Here is a 17,762-nt window from a genome sequence, read left to right on the forward strand (position 1 = left end):
TGTGAGTCCGGGATGTTAAAATGTCAAGGATAATATTTTTCTTTAAGAGGAGAGGACGGTTACATTAATGTATTCAACGGTCAAGGAAGTGGCAAATGCAAGTTATGCGTGATAGTGGAAAGAGCAGTTAGACTTGATGTGGGACCACAAGAAGAAAGGTTGTTACATGTGACAGTCGTGCTATAAGTGTTAGTAAGTGAAGAGATTCCGGCTAATTATTCATTGGAGGATGTCTGTCAGGGCCGGCGACTCCGGACCAATGGATGCGGGAACTTCGGGGGATTTGCCCGTCGTGATGCATAACCTCCGCTTTCTCCACCCTAGTCCCCTCCTCCAACTCAGTAACTCACTGTTCTTAGCTTCCTTCCACCTCCATCTCTCCCTCCCCTCAATACTAACCCTCTCTCCTTTTTTGTGGAATATTTTTGTTTCGTTATTTGATGGAGGTAAATGTCCTTCGTGCCTGTGTGTGGGCGTCTGCAGGGGCGGGCAGCTTCCAAAATAGAGAAAGGTGATCCTGCAGTCACTCGAGGTGGTCACGGACAGATACAAGCTTTCCGCTCTAATAGTTACATGATTTACAGTGTAAAAGGAAAAAAAAAGGATGTCAAACTTGTCACTAGAAAATTACAAGAAAAAAAAACACACACACACACAAGTTCACATGCCTTATTGATGAGTATCTAAAACATAGACATAGTTACGGGTATAGGGATGAGTGATGTAGATACAGGTATCACTATACATATCTGAATGGTTTTAGATGAGTACATGTAGCAGTATTTTACTCTACTAAAATATGATATCCCCTGTCTTTATTATTCCTGATATGAGTCGTTACAAAGATGGCAGAAGATCGACGATCCTCGTATCGTCTGTATTGACTTTGAATCCTTTGATTGACTTATCGATGGGTGGAGTGTGTGGGGCGGGTACTTATTCTTGTGACCCAGCGCCACCCAACACTGAATTGCGGCTCTCGATAGTCAAACACAAAATAACAAATGCAGGGGTAAGTAAAGTTTTCCCCAGCTGGTCTGATGTGAATGGCTCCTTGTTACACTTCTCTCCCAACCTCACAGAAACTGTAGTTCGACTGGACATTTTTAAAGTTAAAATCATTTCTTTTCAACGAGGACAATAAGCACACCCGACAAAGTTTTAGTTACAGACGCTGTCATCGTCCCTAAATATAAGTTCACATAAGTCCAGATTTTTTAAGATCGGGAAATAAACTTGTTTGTCATAGCATGCGCGCGGCATTGTTACACGCACGCAGGCATGCAAATGTGTTTTGTGTGTTTGTTTTTGTGTATGTTTGTATACAGTGTGTGTTGTATCACGTGTATATTGTGTGTGTGTGTTTGCAAGTGGATGCAATATAAACTCATCCGCTGCCCAGTTAGATTGGAGGAAGGAATTAAGGAGGACAGAGATGGGTATGTCAGGAAATGTACTGTGGACACGTGATACGTCAGCGGGAGGCTGTGGCTACAACATACAGGGTGGAGGGAAATAGATTGTTCCCTGTTCACGGATTTTAAAAAAAAAATCATCATCATTAATCATCATCATCTAATCCTTTTTTTTTTCATGCTCCTGGATCTGGATTTTTCATTGTTTAATCTCTCATTTTATTTAGTTTACTTCATGTTTCCGGATCTGCATTTTTTAGTGTTTATTTTTCTTTAATAGACAACAAAGATAATAGAGAAAGAGAGAGAGAACGCTTCCTCTGGACAATGTGCGTGTGTGTGTGTGCACGCGCTCGCTCGCCTTCCAAACCCATTTTCCAAACGCTTCCATAACATTTTTAAAGTACGCTAAAAAAAAAAAAAAGTGTACGATGTGAGTATAGTTACTCTAATGATGATACGCATGCAATAGCTCTGACAGTAAGGTAAGAGTATTAAATCGTGAATACAGTCGAAACACACACACGCACACACATACACACACACACACAGAATCACAACACACACACACACACACGTACACGTCTCTCGTACGCTTACACAAACATTCCTACGGGAGAGCCAAGTGGCGGGTACGATTACACCCGCTTACCACACACGCGGCTGCGGATATCCCCAGTGTCGCGACATGTCCTCTAGTCCATTTTTAGCACAGGAAGAAAGGATTCCACTAACACTGTTTGCTGATTGGCTGCAGAAATCGGGATTTTTAAGCGATACCGTTGACGCATATTTTTTGTTGAAGATGACCAGTATAAAGGGAGGTGCTAGCGAGGACACATTCACACACTCACACCCTGCACTGTGACTTGCCAAGTGATCAGCGCTCTGCGATCGAACGATATAAATTCTGCACAACAGTGGAGTTCGATCTCAGGAAGGCTCGAACAATTTGTGATAAAAGTTGTTGCTAAACTTCAAGTGTTGTTAAATCACACTTATCGCCTCTCGGATTTCTTCGCTCCTAGGACGAGGTTGATATTCGCCAGCAAGTGATCGAAGGGACCTGTCTGTCAAGACAATGAATTCCGTGAGTTACCAAACAATTTTATTTCGTCCGTCCGTCCGTCCGTCGTCCGTCCGTTCGTCCGTCCTGTCATCTTATTTTCTACTTGTATACCTTCTCTGGTGAGGTGGATAGGGAAGTGGCTTAGACCACTGGTCTCTTCACCCGGATGACCACTGGTTCGATTCCCGTGTGGTGCAAACAAACCTTCGCTCCTGTCGACCCAGCTGTACAGGGTACCTAAGTTTACAGAGGGTTGGGGTGGGGGGTAAAGAAGCGAAAAGAGGGAGACACTGTCCTCGCCAAAAAGCTGTCCCCGAGGAAAGTGCTTCTCTCACATTCTCTTCCTCAAAAGATTAACGGACAACGGCAGTTACACCTGTTTGAACCTTTCCGGGTCTCTTCGTATGTTTTGTATTATCAACATCAGTTACAGAGACTACTACAACTCTATTGCACTAACGTGTATGGCAACTATGCTCTCTGGCACTCACACACACATACACACACACATTTATTTATTTTTTATACTTAAATGTGTGCGTTAGTGATCACAAATGTGTTAAATATCGTTTATTTTGCACCCGAAGATTCTCTTCCATCAATTGTGTTTGTTGTTGTTTTAGTTGTTTTTTTTTGTTGTTTTTTTTTTGTTTGTTTGTTTGGTTGTTTGGTTGGTTGGTTTTTTTTGCATATTTCTCGAAAAAAACAGCTAATGCATTTAGACCGCCTACTGCAGAAGCTTCACTCACTTTTTTCTTTCATGTTTTTCAGTGTAGAGTTGTGGTCGTCATCTTATTCGCCCTCTTACACGGGTGCTCATCACCGTTACACGAGAGAAGAGGAGACCGGGGCGGTGTAACACTCCCAGAGAGCAGCTGGAGTCGCTACTGTTTCTGAAAGGGGGACTGAACGGTCTTCACGAGTCCTTCTTCTACATCCGAGCCTCCTGGGCTGGTCAAGCAGAGAAAGACGTAGACAACAGTTTGTGCACGTGGCAGGGCGCGCATGGACCTCCGCATACGCAGCAAGTACGCGGGACGAGCGGAGGTGGATAGGTCGATGTGCCCACCCACCAGGTGCTTCAACTACGACGACAACCGCATCCCAGACACGCTTCTCGACGCCAATTGCTCATGCCGGAACTGCCAGATAGATGAGGCCAATAAGGATGCTCCGACCATCCTGGGATGCGAACCCCTGGTGCACCACACACGGGTGCTCCGCAGGACGGGGTGCAAAGACGGCATCTACACCTGGGAGCCGGTGCTCGGAGCCGCTGACTCTGACCTGCGTCTGTAGGCACCCGAAGGGGGTGCCTGCCGTAGGAAAGCGTGCGCGGGTCCACCAGCATCCCGGCAGCAAGTAGAGCGGCCACAGTCCGACTCTCCGCCCGCAGCGCCCGCTGCGGATACACGACGCACACCGACACTACCCCCCACCTCCCGTTGACGTCACAATTGGACCAGTCGTGGGTACCTGTGACTACCTGTACAGCGATTTTTGTAAATGCGACTGACTGCACACTGAGCTGCTGATGACAGGATGTAACGGTTTCCCGGTCATCTCGTGAGGAGGTTGAACATCCTCCTCCTTCTTGCTCCCTCCTTCTCTCTGGACATTTCACTCAATCACTCACTCACCTGAGTGTGCGGTGATGTGGGTTGGCCCGCTGGTGACAGCGTGTTCACAGTCTAGTCAACCTGCCGTTGGTGTTCCTCATTCCTTTGATCTGAACGACTGTAACGGTCCGATACCAACCCCGGAAGACAGGAGAAAGAAGAAGAGAATTACTTTCAGAATGAAGCTTCCAAACCTCGATATTGCATTTACTGTTTTAAGTTTTCTGTTACAATGCACAATTTTTCAAACAGGTGAAATTATTTTTATCCTTGTTTAATCACTGGACACCTGTTGTGTTTTACTCATTGTAAATAGCCATCTCATCAATGTTTTGCGCCAAACAAACTGAGGTATGTTTTCGGATAAATTATGGGATGAACGTCAGAAGATTAGGGACTGAGGTATTACTGACTTGTAAGAATGTACATACTAGAAAAATGGAAATGCGGCGGCCTGATTGCCTATATGCAGGGCAGCTCATTTAATATTTTAATTGGGAGCAAAATTTGCTCAAAATTTAGAATCGTGGTTCAAGGCGGTTGATATTATCGTTTATGCAAAGATCAATGTTTTATGGTAGCATGAGCCATTTAATATAATAGGAGACGAAGATAAGCTTATGTTAGATACTTGTTTACTAGATGAAGGTGTATGCGAACTCTGTTGGCAAGTTTGGTTGAAACAATTGTGGGTCGATTTAGCGGTATTAACCATCCGAACCCAAGGCAAAAGGTGCCTAGATCTAAAAGCGCACAACACTACACACTACACTATACCACCCCCATAAATGTTGTTTTTATCACCAAGTCCATGATATTGATTGACAATGATTTACATTCTATGGCTAACAATCTGTACAAATAGCTTTTTTATATTTTAATTAGAGAGTGTTTATAATAGACAAAATAAGTTTCCTCTTGTACACAAGAAGATGAACAGAATGACAATGCGTGATAGATAATCTTTCCATGTGATTGAGAATAAGACTTAATTTAAATAATAACGCCTCTAGAAGCGGAGGTATTTACAGAGGATATATAAAGAAATATCTGTTATTCATATTCAGTGAAATATGTTAATATGTCTCTGAAAAGACAGCTTGACAAATGAAAATAGATGATGCTGATTGTGTGAAGATGAGGGACGAGGAAAGAAGATCCAGGATGTAAATTAAAATCAAGGTTTACGATCATAGTTCAATATCACAAGGGCCAAATACTTGAAGATATACTGATAAACCACTTGGAAGCTTGTAAATGTACAAACACCCAGCTGAAGGAAGACCAAACTTTACAGACATTAGAGTTCAATCCATACTTACTCTGATGTGTTCGGAAACGCTATTGTACCACGGTCTGTCACTGACTGGTAGATACTTAAATAACTATCTTGTTCCAAAATAGAAAAAAGGTCCGCAATAACAGAATTACAGAAGGCTCTAATTTTTAATGTAACTGTAAATAATACAGGAACAGTAAAGATAGTTCCCCATGCTGGGACAGTGGATAGTCGAGTGGTTACAAAGCAAAATCTGAACAAAACAGTGCGGCAAGAGTAGGAGAAATCTCGCTACGAACGAACAACAAATTTTAATAAAGAAAAGCTTCAGTAAGTAAAGCCAAAAAGGAGAAACTGAAACGCTAAAGGCAAAAAGGTGAATTTGAATTTTCAAAAGTCAAGATATGAATGTGCAGCAAGGCAAGTCACATGTCGCTCGCGCATTTGTCGTGCGCCTCGGGACAGAGCTCGTCAGACACACGAGATGACCTTCAACCACAAACTCACGGTCGTCCATAACACAACACGCGGCTCTAGGAAGATCGGTTTTCAATCACTCGACTTGATATCGTGACCTGAACCTGCTGTAAAGAAGCGAGTCGACATCCGGGAAGATTCCTCATAGCACTCGTCGGTGTTAACGCTCACCCATACGCAGACACTTGAAGATTCAAGCCCCATGTGAGACCACGTGACATGGAGCCGCGTACAGGTGTAAGTGGTTAGTTTTTTATTCTTTCTGTTTTTTTTTTTTTTTTTTTTTTTTTGATCAACCGAGGAATAAAGAGGTTAAGAAATGTGTCGAACGTGTTGTGAATTATTCTTTTTTTTTTTCCATTTTTTATGTCTTGTGTAAACAACCTCGCCGCTGGTGACTACAGCTTCGTCTACACAGACTGAAATGACAGAATCAGCTGGCAACGACGGAACAGCAGAGTGGAGCTGGTGTTTAATGAGAGTCTAATAGGAGGCGACTTCCAACCTTCTTGTTATTAGAAACCTCTATTTTCTTGTATTTTTTTTTTTTTTTTTTTTTTTTTTTTTTTTTTTTTAACATCGTGAGAGTTCAAGGTATGAAAATCCTGTTGTACCCGTTTGTTAGCGAGTACGACTCTGGTAACCATGGTATTTAGTGTCATTTGGGTGAGTTTAGTGTGTCTAGCATAGTATGATACGAGATTTATAGAGAAAAAATTTTTAATCAATAGTACGGCCAGCTAGATCACTAGAACAACAACAACAACAACAACAACAACAAAATGAACGAATGACTGTAGTTTATAAGGCAGCCCTGGCTGCTAAGAGAAAGAGGAAGAAATATTTCGAGCTCACGGCATCACAGAAAATCAGGCAAACAAGTCGCAAGTACCCGAGCGTGCAGAAATCAGAAAATAAATTGAAAATGTTCAGATCAAACTACACTTGCACCTCAGCGTTGTTATTCGTTGGTATTTTGTTATTGTTATCCTTGTTGTTGTTATGTACATGACTAGAATCAAGCGTTTGTGACGAAACAAATGTCTTATTTGGTCTTGTAGTCACTAGTCTTTGACAAACATGCAGTGAGTGGGCTTATATAAGTGGGTGGGTAAGTGCGTGGATAGTGTGTCGCTGAGCCTGTGAAAAGAGAAAATTGTGTGGGTGGTTATGTGAGTTGATGGTTACGGGGGTAGGTGGATGGGTAGAGAGGTGGGAGGGTAGGGGTAGGTGGATATGTAGTAGCGAATGTAGAATGTGTGGGTGGATGGGTGTGTGGGTGAGACGGTGTGTGTGTGGGGGAGAGAGAGAGATCAATTGAGAAGGAATGATACATAATAATGAATCATATGGATAATAACCAAACAATGACTCCTTTCTACAAACATTTTGGAAATAATTATAATTTACTCAAATTTCCAACCTCGTTCTTCCTCTACCGCGATACATTTGCTGCTCTTGAAGACTTAGTTTAAAAGAAAGTACAGAAGAAAACGAGCGGAGGTGGCTAGGAGCGTTCTGCTTGACCTCCGATGGTAAGCCCACAGGTGTGTACCACAAGCCTGTCTACTCACACTTATTGTCAGGAGGCACAGCTACGAAATTTCTGTTCGCACCTTCATGCACCTAAAGGGAAATTTCGTAATTAGAGATGTCGTATGTCTGTTTATATCCGAAAAAGCATTCGTCAGATAACTAATTATATAATCTAAAAAAGACATATTTATTAAATATTCTAAAACAATATTCTAAAATATATATTAAATAGTCCAAAACTAATTCTTACATAATTATAAAATAGTCATTAATTTTTGTGATGTTTTGGTGATTCATAAGACGACGTTGAGAAAGAAAAACAGAGAACGAAATAAAAAGGCGAAAAAATCTAAGGAGAAAAAGAAGTGGAAAAAATGGAAGAGAAGAAGAAAACAAGAAAAAAATGGTAGGAAAAAAAGAGGAGAAAAAGACAAAGGAAAAGTAGAGATAAAGAAAAGGCGAGTTCGAGGAGGAAAGAAAGAGAAGAAAAAAGGAAAGAGAGGAAGAAGGAGAAAAATAGGAGGAGAGAAAGAGTATGACATAGAAAACAATAAATTAAGAAGAACCTTCCCAAACATTTATCTACCTTGCCTAACTTTCGCCATTTTTTAAATGTACAAACAAAAACACTAAGATATTCTGAGCAAAACTGACAAATACCTCCACAGTAAATGTGCAGAAATGCAGAAAAATAACTAGTCAGGAAAAAAATCCAGTATCTGGTCAGAGTGTGGCTGGGTGAGAGAAGGAGTAAATGCTGGAGAGTATTTGTTGTCAGAGTTGTGACCCTGTCGGCGTCTCCGTTGCCCTTCCTCTTTGTCCAGATCGAGAGTCCTGGCCATTATTGTGAGGACGGTTACATTAATGTATTCAACGGTCAAGGAAGTGGCAAATGCAAGTTATGCGTGATAGTGGAAAGAGCAGTTAGACTTCGTGTGGGACCACAAGAAGAAAGGTTGTTACATGTGACAGTCGTGCTATAAGTGTTAGTAAGTGAAGAGATTCCGGCTAATTATTCATTGGAGGATGTCTGTCAGGGCCGGCGACTCCGGACCAATGGATGCGGGAACTTCGGGGGATTTGCCCGTCGTGATGCATAACCTCCGCTTTCTCCACCCTCGTCCCCTCCCTCATCCACAGTAACTTACTGTTCTTAGCTTCCTTCCACCTCCATCTCTCCCTCCTCTCAACACCAACCCTCTCTCTTTTTTGTGAAATATTTTTATTTTTCAGTTTCTCTCTTCTTGTCCACGATCTCAAGTATGTATAATTGTACACAGAAAGAGAGAAAGTAAAAAAGAAAGAGAAAACAGGAGAGAGAGAGAGAGAGAGAAAGAAAGAAAAAACACAAAAGCACACAAATAATTTTTTTTGTTTTTGTTTTTGTTCTGTCTAGGTTTGATACCGTTCTTAAAATCTCCTCTTTTATGAGAGAGGGATTTTATTGCCCCTTCTGTCGAAAATATGACATTAAAACCTTGAGTCACCGTGTTCGACGCCCAGCCTGCTGCATACACCCAACGTTGTAAAATTTTATGACACGTACACGCACTGACTTTCAGTGTGTTGTTAATGCGGTTCTCATTTCAGGAATAAAAAAAGACCGATTTACAACATCGTTATTCAACTCCCAGCCTTTTCTGTCTTTGGTTGTTTCTGTTTATTCTGTCTAACCTCTGTCTTTGTAGACGCATGGCTCGCTAATGACTGGGAGTATTGTGACATGAGTGGATGATAGACAGTAATACACACTCATCACACAAACGAACACAGGTCTTGAGATTTCACAGCACAGTAGGTGACGCAGAAAATAAATCTCCGAAATCACAAACACAGGGGCACAAGAGGAAGTATGACTCTCTGGCGACATACACCTGTGGCACGTGACATTTTGTTTAGGGATATAGACCTCCTCAGAGGTATACAGTAAACATCAGCTTCTAGTCTACTTACAGGACTTTACCTGAGCAGGTCGGTAGGTGTTTTGAAATGCTCAGATTACTTCGCTTCCGTCTTCTAATCTATTATAGGCTGTCACCTCGGGTAGTTGAAAGCAACGTGTGGAACGAACGATTGTACGAGCAATCAAGTCGCTCGTCAAGACGGCGTATCCTCCACGTCACGAGCGTCACGGTTGAGCTGATTCAACGTTCACGTGCTAACGGCTGCGCTCACACACAAAACAAGTCGACTATTAAAGGTTATTGATGTGGTTGGGGTTAATAATTAGGGTGATTATAATAACGGCTAATTTCTTAAATATTGAGGTTAAAACTATTTACACACAAGCTTTTGAAGATCTCAGTTCTCACCTGTGATTTAGAAGGAGTTAAAACCTAAGGTTCCGCTACGTCGGGTCGCTGATTGGACATTACCTTGATTAACTCATTAACATATTCTGGAAGTTCTAATATTGGCTGTGGGCATCCAGTTAGTGACGTCAGTAGTTAAACTTTTACCCAAGGCTTTTCTAGAAACTAATTTTAGAAAAAAAAACTTACTATGCATTTTTGTAACAACCTAATGACAGGATTATAGTGCATCCAGTTGCCTGCAGTCTTGAGGTTAATTTTGTTGTTGTTGTTGTTGTTGTTGGACTTAGGTTAGTCTTTAATCACACGTGACATATTCACGGTGTTACAAAGCGCAAGTCGTTGTATCTACTCACAAATCGAACTGTCGGTCGTCGGCTGTAAATTCGCACTTCCCAGTAACCTGATTGAACGGGTAGGGCCGACATTCCCCGCGTAACCCGGAAATGAAGGTAAAGAGAACAACCTAGAGAGCACTAAAATAGAACAGTCTTTAAAGTGCACGACTTGATCTCCCCACCCCACCACCACCACCATCTGCACGCCCACCTGAAACGGGGTGGTTAATGATGACAGGTGGAACCTCAGTCCAGGTAGGCTTTAGGCAAGTTGCAGTGTGGCGATAAATAGACCAGCACGTGAAATAGTTGTCGGAAGAAAGTTGTAAGCTGATTGTAAGTTTGTCATAACATCTGGACAGCCAGCCAGCCAGCCAGCGTTGTACAGCAATTAAATGTCACCCGTGGAGGACCAGCCAGGGTGTCGCTCATTCCGAATAATCATGGAAGTCTCACCTTGCCGTACTTGGCCTGGAGCCACCTCTTTTCTTCCTTTATTTCTCTTTCTTTTATTTTTTGAAACTTTCTTCTAGCATACTTTGTTTTCTTTATTATTATTTTCCTGTTCTTGTTGCCCGTAATGCTTTCTTCTTGTTTCATCTTTATTTTTTTCTGTCTTCAGACTTTATTGTCTTTCCTTTTCTCACTATTTTGTTGAGGTTCTTTTCTTCATTGTCGTTTCGGCCAAATCCTTGGCGAACAAAAAGCGTGTGTAAGACAGAAACATCAGGAAGGCTGTGACCTAGAAGCAACTCATCAAAAAATAAAAATCACCCACAGTTGTGACAAACGTGTCTACCTTGTGACGGAAACTCCGGGTATCTCTCTTTTTCTCTCTGAGAGGTTTGCGAGTTGCCTCCTTATGCATGAAATCTCGCGGATGCTGTGGCGTTGACCGTCATCCTCGCCACTGACAGCAGGAAGCCCTTCCACCCACGTGCCCGTTACAGGTAAATGTCGTGACTGCGCGTGGGCGTGTGCATGCACGTGCACTTTGAAAATAGAAAAAGATGATCCTGCAGTTCCTCGAACTGCTCGAGGAGAAACACAAGATTGCCGTAGTTAGATGATTTAGAATGTAAAAGGAAAAAAAAAAACCGGACGTTAAATTTGTCACCAGAAAAACTACAAAACACACACACACACATGCCTTATTGATGAGTATCTAAAACATAGAATAGTTTCGGGTATAGCGATGAGTGATGTAGATACAGGTATCACTATACATATATTAATGGTTTTAGATGAGTACATGTAGCAGTATTTTACTCTATTAAAATATGATATCCCCTGTCTTTATTATTCCTGATATGAGTCGTTACAAAGATGGCAGAAGATCGATGATCGCTCGTATCGTCTGTATTGACTTAGAATGCTTTTGATTGACTTATCGATGGGTGGAGTGTGGTGGGGCGGGTACCTTATCTTGTGACCCAGCGCCACCCCAACACTGAATTGCGGCTCTCGATAGTCAAACAAAAAATAACAAATGCAGGGGTAAGTAAAGTTTTCCCCAGCTGGTCTGATGTGAATGACTCCTTGTTACACTTCCTCTTCCCAACCTCACAGAAACTGTAGTTCGACTGGAGACATTTTAAAGTTAAAATCATTTCTTTTCAACGAGGACAATAAGCACACCCGACAAAGTTTAGTTACAGACGCTGTCATCGTCCTAAATATAAAGCTCACATAAGTCCAGATTTTTTAAGATCGGGAAATAAACTTTTTGGTCATAGCATGCGAGCGACATTGTGTACACGCACGCAGGCATGCAAATGTGTTTGTGTGTTTGTTTTTGTGTATGTTTGTATAAGTGTGTGTTTGTATATGTGTGTGTTTGTATATGTGTGTGTGTGTTTGCAAGCGGATGCAATATAAACCTCATCCGCTGCCCAGTTAGATTGGAGGAAGGAATTAAGGAGGACAGAGATGGGTATGGCAGGAAATGTACTGTGGACACGTGATACGTCAGCGGGAGGCTGTGGCTACAACATACAGGGTGGAGGGAAATAGGTCTCTAGCCAAGGCTTTGTCTGCATACGATAGGAGATTGCTCCCTGTTCACAATTTTTTTAAAATCATCATCATCTATTCCATTACTTATTTTCTTCCATGTTCCTGGATCTGCATTTTTCATTGTTTATTTATCTCTTGGGATATGTAACAGACAGCAACGATAATAGAGGAAAAGAGAGCGACAGAGGTTTTTCTCGGAGCAATGTCCGCGTATGAACACACGTGTGTGTGTGTACAATTAAGTTTTTACTCTTGCCTCACTGTTAGAGTTACTACACATGCCTATTACATTTACTATTAGAGTTGTTACACGTGCGTTGGAGTTATTACACCTGTTCTAGAGATCTTAGGGTTTGGGGGCTTGGTAAAAGCAACAGGTTGGTGACTGAGGTTAACTTGAAGTGAACATGCCGCCATCTAACGTGACCTCACAGTGCACCCGCCACTTACACCTGATTTAAAAAAAGAAAAAAAAAAAGAAAAAAGTAAAGCACTCTAAAGGCTGAGGGCTAGAGAATGTGTTGGCGATAAGGTAAAACATGATACGTTACTTCCTGTCTGAAAAGAGAAGTAGAGAAGGTGAACAGGAGGGGGCTAGGATTACCGCGCCCTCCTCTCTTTTTTTACTTGCTCGCACACACACACACACACGCATGCATGCACTCACGTGTACACACACAAACAATTAATTTTCATAAACATTCCTACTCAAGGAAAAAAAAAACTCGGGTGTGATTGTGGCGTCCACTGCTTACGCACACACGCGGCAGTGGATATCCCCAGTGTCACAACACCCAGTCCATTTTTAGCACAGGAAGAAAGGATTTCAAAAAATACTGCTTCATGATTGGATGCAGAAATCGGGATTTTTAAGTTATGGCGACAACACATCAGTAATTTTTTTTTGTTGTTGTAACGACCAGTATAAAAATTGGTCAGTAGTCCTAGCAAGGACACACTCACACCCTGCACCTCGCCACACCAGGATCAGCCACCTGAGATTGAACGATTTCAAATCGGCACAACAGAAAGGATCGAACGATTTGTGGTAGAAGTTGAGGCAAAACTCGAGTTGTTGTGAAGTCTCTGGTGTCTTCCTTCCTACGACCAGCTTGATTTTCATCAGCAAGCGATTTAAGAACCAGTCTATCAAGACAATGAATTCCGTGAGTTACTAAACAACCGTAATTTGCTTGTCTGTCTGTCTGTCTGTTTTGCATTATTGATAATATTGATAAGTCACAGAGACTACCACAATGCTATTACTGAACTAATATAACTAATATAATATACTCTCTGTCTCTATCTGTCATACACACACGTTTAATTGTTTTTACGCAAATCTGTGCGTTAGCAACTGTTTTTTTTTTAAAGTCTCCTTCATTTTCCATCCGAAGATTCTCTTTTATCCCTTTTATCATTATTTAATCATGTCTCGTAATGTGTAATAGAGAGCATTGTTGTTGTTTTTGTTTTTATTTTTATTTGCATAGTTCTCGAGTAAGGAAAAAAAAGCAGATGCATTTCCACCGCCTACTGCAGAAGCTTCACTCACTGTTTTCTTTCATGTTTTTCAGTGTGGAGTTGTGGTCGTCATCTTATTCGCCCTCTACACCGGGTGCCCAGCACGTCCCACGGAGGAGATCGGGCGGTGTAACGACCCTCCCAGAGAGCAGTTGGAGTCTCACTTGTTTCTGAAAGGGGGACTGAACGGTCTTCACGAGTCCTTCTTCTACATCCCGAGCCTCCTGGGGCTGGTCAAGCAGAGGAAAGACGTAGACAAACAGTTTGTGCACGTGCGCAGGGCGCGCATGGACCTCCCGCACAGCAGCAAGACCGGCGGGGACGCCGAGGTGGATAAGTCGATGTGTCCACCCACCAGGTGCTCAACTACGACGACAACCGCATCCCAGACACGCTTCTCGAGGCCAATTGTTCATGTCGGAAATGCCAGATAAATGAGAGCAGCGGAGACGCTGAGACCATCCTTAGATGCGAACCCCTGGTGCACCACACACGGGTGCTCCGCAGGACGGGGTGCAAAGATGGCATCTACACCTGGGAGCCGGTGCTCGAGCCGCTGACTCTGACCTGCGCCTGCAGGCTACCGAAGGGGGTGCCTTCCAGAGAAGACCATTCGCGTGTCCACCAGCAAACCGACAGGAACTAGAGCGGTCACAGTGCCCTCCCACGGACACAAGAAGCACACCGACTCTACCCCCCCCCCACCTCCCGTTGACGTCACGATTGGACCAGTCGTGGGGACCTGTGACTACCTGTGCAGGGATTTTTGTAGAAGCGACTGACTGCTTACTGAACTGCTGATGGCAGGATGTAAAGGTTTCCATGTTTCCACGTCATCATCAAACATCCTTCTCCTCCTGCTTCCCCCTCGCGTTCTTTCTTAACATTTAACTCGTTCACTGCGCGCACGTGTTCATACGAGGTTCGGTGATGAGGGTTAGCCCGCTGGTGACAGCGTGTTCACAGTCTAGTCAACGTGCCGTTGGTGTTCATTCCTTTGATCTAAGCTACTGTAACGGTGCGATACCAAGCCTGGAGGGCAACCACTCTGGCAAAGCCCTTCAGACGGGAAAGGATGTGGAGGGGAAGAGAATAAAATGACTTACTTTCAGCTAAGCTGCCAAATTTAGACATTGCATTTACTACTTTAAGTTTTCTGTTATAACGCATAATGTTTCAAGCAAGTGATAATTTTTGTAAATTACAGAATTTATCTATCCTCGAGATTGTAATGCAGGTATAATGATATTTTCGCCCTATTTGATTGTTTATGCCAAATGGAATGTTTATGTACCACTGAGCCTGTTTATCAGACCAAGCTTATGTTAACTGTCTGTTTACTAGGTGAAGGTGTATGCAAACTCTGTTGGCAGTTTGTTGTCGGGTGATCTTGAAGGCGATATTACACATCACCCAAGGCAAAGGTGCTTGTCAAACACAACACTACAACACATTTTCACATAGTGTGTTTACCAGTCCATCATATTGATGACAATGTATTTAGCATTCTTATGCTAACATATTTGTAAATACTTTTTATGCAAATGATGTTTGTAATAGACCGAAATATTTCCTCTGTGAAATGAACAAATGCAATGCTTGTAATCTTTCCATGTGATTGAGAATAGCTATTTGCCTACAGAAAGATATTTTAACGAGGAAATAAAACAAAACTTATTAAATTCCTGATTGTTGATTGTCTCTGAGAAAACATCTTGAAAATGAAATGGGGCTGATGTGTGAAGATGGAGGAAAGAATAACAAGACTGTAAAACTAAAATCAATCAATCAACCAATCAAATGGCCGAAGAGCTGACTCGAAATATCAATAATCCACTTGGAAGGTTGTAAATTTATGGGCACGCAACTAGAGGAATTTGTTAGGATTTGAACTCAAGAGTCTGATTAGTTGGATTAGTGATATATATTAGTGATAACAATCAAGATGTCCGACCATTTGTCATCAGCTCACACTGGGGTCGAGTTGACATCATCGGAGTACGAAAGAAACTGATCCCACTCTTTACGAGATTGTAAGCAGCTTTATTTTGCCTTTACAATCTCTTTAAATAGCTCTCTTGTTCCAGAGTAGAGAAAAGGTCCACAGTAATAGAATTACACAAATGTTCCAATTTTTAGTTTAATTGAAAGAAATAGCTACAGTATTTTGAAGTAAACTTTGCTCCTCATGTTGGAAAAGTGGAAAGCCGAGTGGTTTGCAAGCAAAATCTGAACAAAGTAGTATAATAAAAATAGTGAGACCCAAATTGAAAAACAAAATACATTTTAAATAACCCAAAGTTTTGAAGATTAATTTAAAAGGACCAGTTTAGTTAATATATTATTTTAATGCGCAACATGCACGCTAAAGGCAAAAAGGTGAATTTGAATTTTAAAAAGTCAAGATATGAATGTGAAGCAAGGCAAGTCACATGTCGCTCGCGCATTTGTCGTGCGCCTCGGGACAGAGCTCGTCAGACAACACGAGATGACCTTTCAACCACAAACTCACGGTCGTCCATCAACACACACGCGGCTCTAGGAAGATCGGTTTTCAATCACTCGAACTTGATATCGTGACCTGAACCTGCTGTAAAAAGGAGGTCGACATCCGGGGAATTCCCCTCATGCACTCGTCGTGTTACGTCACCTACGCCAGACACTTGAAGATCTCAAGCCCCTTGTGAGACCACGTGACTGGAGCCGGGTACAGGGTGTAAGTGGTAAGTTTTTATTCCGAATATTTTTTTTTTTTTTGGTCAAGCGAGGAATAAAGAGGTAAGAAATGTCGGATGTGTTGTGAATTATTCTTTTTTTCCGTTCTTTATGTCTCGTGTAAAGAAACCTCGCCGCTTGACTACAGCTTCTGTCTACACAGACCGAAATGACAGAATCAGCTGGCAACGACAGACAGCAGAGTGGAGCTGGTGTTTAATGAGAGTCTAATAGGAGGCGACTTCCAACCTTCTTGTTATAAGAAACCTCTATTTTCCTTCTACGTTTTTACATCGTGAGAGTTCAAGGTATAAGAAACGCCTGTTGTACTCGTTCGTTAGCGAGTACGACTCTGGTAACCATAGTATTTAGTGTCATTTGTGTTAGTTTAGTGTGTTTAGTATAGTATGATACGAGAAATTGTAGAGAAAAGCAGTTTTGATCAGTAATATGATCAGCTACATCACTAGAACAACAACAGCACCAATAAATGAATGACTGTAGTTTACTAAGCAGCCCTGGCTCACATCATCCCCAAAAATCAAACGAGTCGCAAGTACCCGAGCGTGCAGAAATAGGAAAGAAATTGAAAATGTTCAAATCAAACTACACTTGCACCTCAGCTTTATCATTTATTAGTGTGGTTCTTTTATATTGTTGTCCTGGTTGTTGTTGTTGTTGTTGTTGTTGTTGTTGTTGTTTGTTGTAGTAAATGACTGGTATCGATCTACTGGTCGAAACAAATGTCTCCTCTTGTAGTCACCAGTCTTTGATGTAACGTACGTTCATACAGAGTGAGGGGTTGGTTATGTGAGTGGGTGGGTAGGTAGGTGGGTATTTCGTGTGTGCGCGCTGTATGACGAGGGTAGTGCGAGTAGTGTGAGAGACGGAGGTGTGTGAGAGAGAGAGAGAGTGTGACGAGGACAGAGCGAGTGGGTGAGCATTTGTGTGTGTTAGAGACGGGGTTAGAGAGAGAGAGAGAGCAAAAAGCGAGGGATACACAGAGGAGTTGGGATGACAGATTATAAAAATATGGATCACACCAAAGCAATGCCTAATTCTACTTATATCTTGAAAATAACAACAATTTACTCGAATTACCGACTCCCCGCTGTCCCACTACCGACGAAGAAATAGAGCGTTCTGCTTGACCTCCGACGGTAAGCCACATTGTCTACTCACATTTTGTCGGGGGGCACAGAGCTACGAAATTTCTGTTCCCACCTTCATGTACTTAACGGAAATTCCGAAAAGAGACGACGTACTTGTCAAGTAAATCTTTCATACCCGAAAAAAATCTTAAAATAATTAATTGCATCATTTAAAATAGTTATTAAATAATCCTCAATTATTAAATATTAATGAATAATATTTTTTCAGGCATGAGACATTGATAAAGAAAAGCAGGGAAACGAAGAGATGGGGAAGTGAAAACGAAGAAAATGAAGAGGAAAATGAGAAA

The 17,762-nt window shown here is 42.0% G+C and overlaps 1 protein-coding gene and 1 long non-coding RNA gene across 3 annotated transcripts; one reads left to right on the plus strand and one right to left on the minus strand.

The window, feature by feature from the left end:
• The first annotated feature begins 1,792 nt into the window (after positions 1-1,792).
• Positions 1,793-14,184, plus strand: LOC112562749. Of its 2 annotated transcripts, none has more exons than XM_025236216.1 (2): positions 1,793-2,505; positions 13,639-14,184. In XM_025236216.1, exons 1-2 carry the CDS (start codon positions 2,497-2,499, stop codon positions 14,017-14,019), a joined length of 390 nt encoding a protein of 129 aa, XP_025092001.1. In that variant the 5' UTR covers positions 1,793-2,496; the 3' UTR covers positions 14,020-14,184. The 2 variants fall into 2 exon arrangements, with proteins under 2 accessions (XP_025092001.1, XP_025092000.1); XM_025236215.1 differs by lacking the exon at positions 1,793-2,505 and adding an exon at positions 13,026-13,227.
• On the minus strand, positions 6,191-11,059 carry LOC112562751. The gene is made up of 3 exons (XR_003098920.1): positions 10,845-11,059; positions 9,359-9,560; positions 6,191-7,485 (listed from the first exon to the last, which is right to left on the minus strand). It is a non-coding gene; the product is annotated as an uncharacterized LOC112562751 (long non-coding RNA).
• Positions 14,185-17,762: the final 3,578 nt, after the last annotated feature.

The sequence above is a fragment of the Pomacea canaliculata genome, linkage group LG4 (assembly GCF_003073045.1).
Source record: "Pomacea canaliculata isolate SZHN2017 linkage group LG4, ASM307304v1, whole genome shotgun sequence".
Classification (NCBI taxonomy): Eukaryota; Metazoa; Mollusca; class Gastropoda; order Architaenioglossa; family Ampullariidae; genus Pomacea; species Pomacea canaliculata.